This window comes from Carlito syrichta, unplaced genomic scaffold, assembly GCF_000164805.1.
Source record: "Carlito syrichta isolate Samal-C Ts95f unplaced genomic scaffold, Tarsius_syrichta-2.0.1 Scaffold6706, whole genome shotgun sequence".
Lineage (NCBI taxonomy): Eukaryota > Metazoa > Chordata > Mammalia > Primates > Tarsiidae > Carlito > Carlito syrichta.
Genome location: NW_006950802.1, coordinates 537,400 through 546,111, shown reverse-complemented (window position 1 = coordinate 546,111; position 8,712 = coordinate 537,400). Strand labels below are relative to the sequence as shown.

Below are 8,712 nucleotides of genomic sequence, written 5' to 3'. Positions count from 1 at the left end.
AATTTAAGCATCTAATTGGGAGGGGGTCTTAATATCACTAAAGCAACAGGACATCTTACAAGGAACACACAGCTGTACGACAGCTTTAGATTCTAGGGTGAAGCCTTAGTTTTAGTCTATGGTATGTCTTATTCCCTTTCAAGACCACAATAGTAGCTTTTTCAAAGGGAACTAATAAACATATTAAGCTGTATGGCAATTTTTTTAACGCCCATATTGGTTTAGGTCATAAGAATTTTACTGGAACCCAGAGGTATCCCATTTTTCATAATAAAAAACATGTATATAAAAGCTCCAAGTTACATTATTAAGCAACGACACTTCCGGGAGTGAATATACTTCCTGTATTCCGCAAGTTGCTTCAAGTACATATTCGAAGGCCATCTGTGCTTTTCAACAAAGCTGCGTTCTTCCACTATTTTAAGAAAAAAGAATGTTAATTGAATATATTTTATTTTAGATCAAGATAAGCTATCAGCTATTGATTTCTTCTCTAATAGATGAGATCAAACTCTGTTATACACCCCCTACCCTTTCCTCAAAACTTCCAAAATAATTTAATACCATCTTGGTTGTAGCAGTCATCAAGATTTCAGTTATTATGTGATTTACAATTATATACATTTTTTCCACTGCTTCATCAGAGAGTAACTGATTGTTTTCCTTTTCTTTTTCAATAAAGCTTTTGTTTTTCCTGGTGATAACTAACTCTTTTTTTTCATTTACTGAGTTTTCTTGAGTCAGTAGCTGACTCAACCTTCCAAACTCTTTGAAGTTCCCTCAGTTCTATTTCTCACCTAACCACAGCTATCAGACCATCTCTGCATTCCTGCTGTTGCAACTGCTGCTGCCCAGGGAACCCGCCTTCTTATTACAGGCTGCAACCTCTTGTTTTCTAGACCTGCTCCATCCCTTGTTGTTGGATCCCTCCATTCCTGAATTATAGGTCCTTCATTTTGTTTATTCTCTAGTTTGGGTGAAGTCCAACCTTCATTAGTTTCCTAAAAAAGGGGAATTTAGGAAGGATTTTTGAGAACTTGTTTGTGATGAAATATCATCAGTTTTTCTTCTCACATGATTGGTCATTTGGTTTAGTACAGAATTCTAGGTTGAACCTCCTCTCAGAACGTTGAAGACAGTACTCTACTGTTTTCTAGTTTCCATGGTTGGGAAGAACTCCACTGCCATTCGGATTCATAGTCTTTAGTAGGTGATCTGTGGAATTTCAATCCTGAAAACTTAGATTTTTCTATTTATACTCAGCTTTCTTGTAGTACCAATGATATCCCTTGTACATTCATTAAGCAGAGAACTAAGCAAATCCTTTCAATCTGTTGACTCCAGTCCTTCAGTACTGGGATAACTTTCTTGTATAATTTCTTTGACTGTTTCCTCCTCACTGTTTTTTTTTTTTCTTCCTATTTGCACTTCTAGTAGTCAGATACTGCACCTTCTGGATTTAGTTTTCAATTTAAGAAAAAAAACCTTTTTCTCAAAGTCTTTTTGTCCTACTTCCTGGGAGATTTTCTTACCTTTATCTTTTAATTTATTATTATTATTATTGCTGTCAGATTTTTAATTTCCCAAAACAGCTTTTTTCTTTTATTGTTTTTAGTTGTTGTAGTAAAATACATATAACAAAATTTTCCATGTTGACTAATTTTAAAGGAACAGTCCAGTAGTGTTAAGCACATTCACATTGTTATACAGCCAATCTCCAGAACTCTTTTCAACTTGAAAAACGAAAACTCTGTATCCATTAATTAACAACACCATCTTTTCCTCTCATCCTAGCCTCTGGCATCCACCATTTTACTTTCTATCTCTCTATGAATGTTATTTCTTTGTAAAACGTTCTAGTCCTACTTTATGGATAGATATCTCTTATTCTTTGGGGAGGGAGGTTGTAGGTTTTTCTTCTTCTATATCTCTGTTCCTAACTTCATTTTCTTCTTCATTTATTTATTTTGTTTCATGTTTGCTACCTATCTTTCATGTCAGAGACTGCTTCAAATATCTGCTGATCTTCAATGATCTTTTAAATTTAAGAGTGGGATACTGGAAAGTTCTTTGGAAACCTTTCAGACATGGGTAGGACCTGCTGACTGGTGGACTATGTGATTGAGCACGTATTTACTGGGCTCACTAAGAGAATTCTCAGTGATTGTACCTGTGCATTTTTCTCTGTGGCCAGAGAAGGATGCTTTAGTTTTATTCCCAGGGTATGGGAGTCAGGTGGCAAATACCTAACTGCCAGAATTCTAGAACTTGGATATGGAAAGGTAGACAGAGTTTCACTAAATAAAGTGCACAGTTTCGCAGAAGCCTCACACTTCAGTCCAGCTCCTCACTTCTGATCTTAGCCATATCCAGAGTATGGTTAACATTTTTTGGCTTAATTTCTCCAGAAACAAACCTCCCTTCCATCTCCTGTAAAGACAGGGAAGCAACAGCCTGCCTGGGCGAAGTGGGATGTAGCAAAAGCTGCTTCTCCTTTTTTTTCTTTTTGAGTCAGAGTCTCACTCTGTTGCTCAGAGTGGAGTGCAGTAGCGCCATCATGGCTCACTGCAGCCTCAACCTCTTGGGCTCAGGCCATCCTCCTTCCTCAGCCTCCCAAGTAGCTTGGGACTATAGAAGTGTGCCACCGTGCCGGGCTAATTCTTTATTTTTTGTAGAGACAAGGTCTCATTATGTTTCCCAGGCTGGTCTCAAACTCCTGGGTTCAAGCAATCCTCTCACCTCAGCCCCCCAAAATGCTGGGATTACAGGCATGAGCCATCACTCCCAGAGGGCAAAAGCTTCGTAATCAACATTCAACTAATTCTACTGCTTTCAGCCCTAAGCCTCATCCTGGCTTCTGAAACACCTGGCACCTCACCTTTCTAAGGCTCTTCTGGGATTCTGTTGGGTAAATCAGCTTGTTTTTCATCAGTATCTCCTCCTGCAGGTACTTAGGTTTCCTGTTACTAAATCAGTTTCTATTTCCCTATCTACCGTTTAACCTCATCTCTTATATAGATTAACAAGGTTTTGCTCCAAGCTTCAGGACCTGGATAAAAGGAAACAAGCTAGCTGCTTAGGGAAATCAGTGCTAAATTTCATTAGGAAGCAAAGATAACATGAGACAACTGCCTTTGGATGAAAAAAACGAGAAAAGTTATGACAGATGAGCTCTGGCAGTTAGAAAAAATGAAAACAAAGAAAACCCCCATAATATACAATACAAAATACAATATGGAGCTAAATTAAACTAACCGTGAGACTAAAGAATCCATAAATGCCAAGGGTAACATGTTCCTGTGCATCGCTATTTGTTTCCACGTGTCTAGTACATAAAACTCTAATATTTAACTATGTAAATGGGTCCTTATGTATCCACGACTGCATTAACATGAGATCTTTTCCAGTCTCACTTTTTGATTTCTAAACACCTCTAAAAAAGGAAAAATTTTCTGCCAAGAGAAAACAATGTGTTGAAGTCCAATAATAATTTGATAACTTTTGAAACCGAAAATGAGTGATTCTACAAGGAAGCTGTAAAGTAATTGTGATAAGACCCTTTCCCAACTTCAAGTGACCATGGGAAGTGGACCAGGTATAAGGCAATAGAGAGGAGAGGTGACTGTGGGCTTCTACAGAGGGCACAGTCCTTTTTGTGGGCAGTCACTGCCCAGCTCCAGAATGCTGCCATGTGGGACAGGCCCAGAGCAGCCAGATTGTCCAACTTTTTGAAAGAGACCATACATCGAATTTCAAAATGCCAACACTATATACTTTAAAAAAAATACTGTGTGATCCAAGGAAGCCCTTTGGCAGGCTATATGTAATCCACAGACTGCCAGTTTGTAACTGCTGATTTAGGCAAATTCTCCCTTATCCAAAGGCACTGTTTTTCTCTGCTTAAGAGGATGTCACATCACAGCAAGTTCCTGGAGATGAACAGGCACTGAGGAATGAGAACCCTCCTGACTCCCCCGCCTTATGTTTCTGAGTCGGAGTCTCACTCTGTCACCCAGGTGAAAGTGCAGTGGCATTATCATGGCTCACCACAGCTTCAACCTCCTGGGCTTAGGTGATCCTTCCCCGTCTCCTGAGTAGCTGGGACTATGGGCACGTGCCACCACAAATAGCTAATTTTTTTTTTTTTTTTTGTAGAAACAAGGTTTCACTATGTTGCCCAGGCTGGTCTCAAACTCCTGGGATCGAGAGATTCTCCTGCCTCGGCCTCCCAAAGTGCTGGGATTACAGGTGTGAGCCACCATGCCCGCTGATTCTCTTAATATCCATCAAAGGAACAGAACAGTACACTGCCACAGCCTGAGCTCTGCAGCCTGTCATCTCACGTGACATCCTAGAGCCCTGCTTGTCACCACCAGGTGGTCATAACATACTTAAGAGGCAACTGGGTAAGTAATAAAATATAATAAAACTTAATTGATAGAGCATCCTTCTCTCAAGCTTATAATAGTACACCATATATCTCTACAAGACAGCAAGTGGAAAATAATCTTACTCTTCTTGTACATGTAAAGGTGACCTGCGATAGCATAATAAAAGTGGCTGTGAGAGACATTGCCTTGCTAGACTGTGTGTGGCCATGTGCTCTTTGAGCTATGGTTGTTGCTATGCTTCCTGGCTTTGGTCCCCTCCCCCACCTTGGGGAGGTGAATTTTCTCTCTCCCTTCTCTTTCTCTCTCTAATTTACTTTTAAATAAACTTTTCCTTTTTAAAAGAAAAAAAAAGAAAGTGACTCTGAGACCAAAGTGAAGTTCATTTAACTTTTAGCTGGCTTCTTAAATCACTAAGTAAGAATGTCCCTTTTAACCAACAGCAAGCAGAAGCATGCCTTATCTTTATGCATGGACTTTGTTTTTTTCTTGCTCAAGTAGATAATAAATACCTGTTGTTTTGTTTTGATGTGATTAAGTTTCTCTACTGTACTCATAGTTGAGTTCTATGTAAGGAGGCTCCCAATAAGCATGCAATGTTGACTGGCTGAATATAACTGCCACAAACTGTGCGTTCCTTGGTTTCCTTAACGTAGAGTGAGTAGCTGAATGATACTAAGAGATTTATTTACACACACACACACACACAAACACACACAAACACACACGTAACATTTATTTATTTATTTGGATCTCACTATGTTGCCCAGGCTGGACTCAAACTTCTAGGTTCAAGTGGTCCTTCAGCCTCAGCCTCCTGAGTAGCTGGTTCTACACAGACTTGCACCACCACACCTGGCTAACTTTTACATCTTTTACCAGATAATTTTTTCTTTTTTTTTTTTTTGAGTTGGAGTCTCACTCTTTCGCCCAGACTGGAGGGCAGTGGCATGCTCCTGGTCACTGCAGCCACGCCCTGCTGGGCTCCAGCGATCTTTCCGCCTCAGCCTTCCAAGTGGCCGGAACTACGGGCATGTGCTACCACACCCGGCTAATTTTTGATTTGTTGTAGAGATGAGGTCTCGCCAAGGAGAATCTTTTTTACAAAGTAAAATATATGTAGAATCCTTAAGATATAGAGCAGAAAAATGTGGAACTGCTGAGGATCGAAGGAGGGAGAGAAGGCCCCAGAGCTGTCAATTTTAGCCTTTTCTTCCCCTTCCCGTTCTTTGACTCCTCTCCTCATTGACTCTCTATTTTCTGCCCCTATCCCAGAAGACCTTCAGGGATTTCCACAGTGGCTTCTTTGTCCAGAGTTTGAAACTACCTGACTAGGTACTTTTCATTTCCTTTTAGCTTGATTTTTCCTTGTGTCTATGCTAGGTATTCAAGAGCTGACCACTATATCTAAACGACCATTATACTTTCATTTTTTTCTTCTTACACAGTCAGTATTCAGAAGCTCACCCTTTGATTAGTTTTCAACTTTATGATTTACCTTGAAAATCACATTATATGACTGTCATTAAATTCCACAACACTATTTAATACATAAAAAAGTATTATCTCAAAGTAATCTAGTGAACTTCTATATAGATGAATAAATTAATAAATATAGATATCTAGTATAATGAAATTATTTATTGTATAGTTATCAACAGTGAAATTTTTTTATAAGAAAAACATTTTAAACTTTGCTTCTGACTTAGGTAGTTAAAACTAAGATACTGTTTATCACAACCAGAGGTCACCTGAGGACACTTCACCACCTTCTCTCTATTTCGGGGGGGGAGCGGGCAAAGCATTTAAAAATGGACGGCAGCTATAAAATAATCATTAGAAAACGTCTTGTGTAACACAGGTCAAGCTGCTTATGTAACACAGGTGACCATAAATTGTGTCCTCAACTGGCACATTACATAATTCGAAAGAAATGTTTACATTGACATTTCTTACCTTGTTAAAACTGCTATTTCAGATTTTAAAAGTTCTATTGGAGTTACCTTTATCGTTTTATGCGACATAATTAGACTTCCACTTATAAAACTTAAAAAAAGACTCGCTATACAAATGATATCTCAAATCTAAGAACAAAGAACATAAAGTTTTCTTTTCAAAACAGAAATTGACAATCTACCTGAAAGATCCTGAAATTCAGGCTTTTGACTGAAGATGAGGTAGTTAGTGGCAATGAAATGAAGGAGCCAGGTTGAAAGGCAATCGGAGTGGTGAAACTGCAAGAAAAATGAGAAGTGAGACAGCACTGCATGTAGCGACCATGAATATGATGACCAGGCTGAGAGAATGGCCTGGGGGAATAATCATGGAGTGCTCGTATCCGAGTTTAATATGTCTACACAGGATGCAGCCTTCAGCTACCATGATGGTAGAAAGGAATAGGAAGCATTATTAACAAATCATATTATAAATACACCATTCAGTGAAGAAACAGAAAAAACAAGCTCCCACTGCTGGGCTGGCCAAACATCTTTAAGCAGATGCACGACTGTGTGTGTTCAAGGTTTCTGAGGATTTAATTCAAGCTTTTAATCTAAGGCCATGAACTTTACCACCTGTACCTGTGTCTGCATAGCAGGGTAAGGTGAGCAATAAATATCTTAACAAGTTTACCTTGGGAGTCAACCAAAAAATATTTTGAGAAAGAAACATCATTGGCCTAAGGGTGTGGGTTTCAAATGTGTAAATATTCCTAAGAGGAAGTTATATCCAAATAGTTGCTTTATTTTTTTTTTGAGTTGGATTCTCACTCTGTCACCCAGACTGGAGTGCAGTGGCACGCTCCCAGCCTCCGCAGCCTCGACCTGCTGGGCTCCGGCGATCCTTCCGCCTCAGCCTTCCAGGTAGCTGGAACTACAGGCATGCGCTACCACACCTGGCTAATTTTTTGATTTGTTGTAGAGATGAGGTCTCGCCAAGTTGCCCAGGCAGGTCTCAAACCCGCGGGCTCAGGCAATCCACTCACCTCAGCCTCCCAAAGTGCGGGATTACAGGCTGTTAACGGGATGTAAGGTTAGCCTGAGTAGGATTTCCAGCTCCATCCTCCTCATTCTGAGTTCCAATGGCTGCTCAGGAGCGAAATCTCAGAGCAACCTGCTCCCCTGACATTATTACTTGGTGATACTGTGACACTCACAGCTCCATCCAACCACTAAGGCAGATTACAGGAACTTGCGAAGTTCCTGTTATGATATACATAGCATAAGATTCACCATGTGAATCATCTTTAAGCATACAGGTGAGTGGCATTAAGTGCATTCACATGTAGGCAACTAACATCACTGTTTCTAGATCTTTTCTATCGCCCCCAAAGGAAATTCTGTACCCATTAAACAATTCCCCTTTTCTCCTTACCCCCCAGGTACTTGCAACCACTATTCTACTTTGTCTCTCATTATTTGACTGTTCTAGGTAACACTTACAAGTGAAATTGTACAATATTTGTCCTTTAGTGTATGGCTTATTTTACTTAGTCTAACGTCTTCCACGTAGTTCCATGTAGGTTCATCCATGTAGTAGTATATATCAAAATTTCATTTATTTTATTTTAGTTTAAACATTTTTTGTAGAGATGAGGTCTTACTATGTTGCCCAGGCTGGTCTCGAATTCCTGGTCACAGGCAATACTTCCACCACAGCCTTCCACACACCAAAGTGCTACGGTTATAGGCATGAACCACGGCACCAGCCTCCTTTTCAAGGCTTAAAACTATTTCATTATATGTATATACCACATTATCCATTCATCTCCAATGGACACTTAGGTTATTTCCACCTTTGGGCTAAGCATAGCTCTTTTAAGGAGACCCAAAAATATTAAACAAGCAGTGAGTAATACTAAATTGAAGAGAGATTTGTAGTCTCAAATCTTAAGGCAAAAACTCAAGGATCTGCTGCTTACTTGTTTCGTTTGTTTGGTGGCAGCGGGGGGGTGTCTCAGTTATCTGCTTATCCATAGCCTGGATGATTCCAGGCTATGCAGTGGCACAGTTATATGGCTCACCACAGCCTTGACCTCTGGGCTCAGGAGATTCTTCTGCCTCAATCTCCTGAGTAGCTGGGACTATAGATGTGTGCCACCACGCCCAGCTAGTTTGTTATATTGCCTAGGCTGGTCTCAAACTCCTGGACTCAAGCAATCTTCCTGCCTTAGTCTACCAAAGTGCTAGAATTACAGGTGTGAGCCTCCGTGCCTGGCCGGTTTGTTCTTTTAAAAAGTTTATACAGTGTGAGAATATGTTAACATGTCAATTCTTTTTTTTTTTTTTGAGTTGGAGTCTCACTCTGTCGCCCAGACTGGAGTGCA

The 8,712-nt window shown here is 39.9% G+C and overlaps 1 protein-coding gene across 1 annotated transcript in view; it reads right to left on the bottom strand.

Annotated features, from left to right (window-relative positions):
* The window catches only part of RHOBTB3 (Rho related BTB domain containing 3), a 70,578-nt gene continuing 61,866 nt past the window's right edge, over nucleotides 1-8,712 (bottom strand). Inside the window, exons 11-12 of the mRNA XM_008050950.2 lie at nucleotides 6,526-6,622; nucleotides 1-415 (exon numbers count right to left, since the gene is read on the bottom strand). Of these exons, the coding sequence (XP_008049141.2) occupies nucleotides 300-415; nucleotides 6,526-6,622 (213 nt within the window). The 3' untranslated portion in view covers nucleotides 1-299. The remainder of the gene's footprint in view (nucleotides 416-6,525; nucleotides 6,623-8,712) is intronic.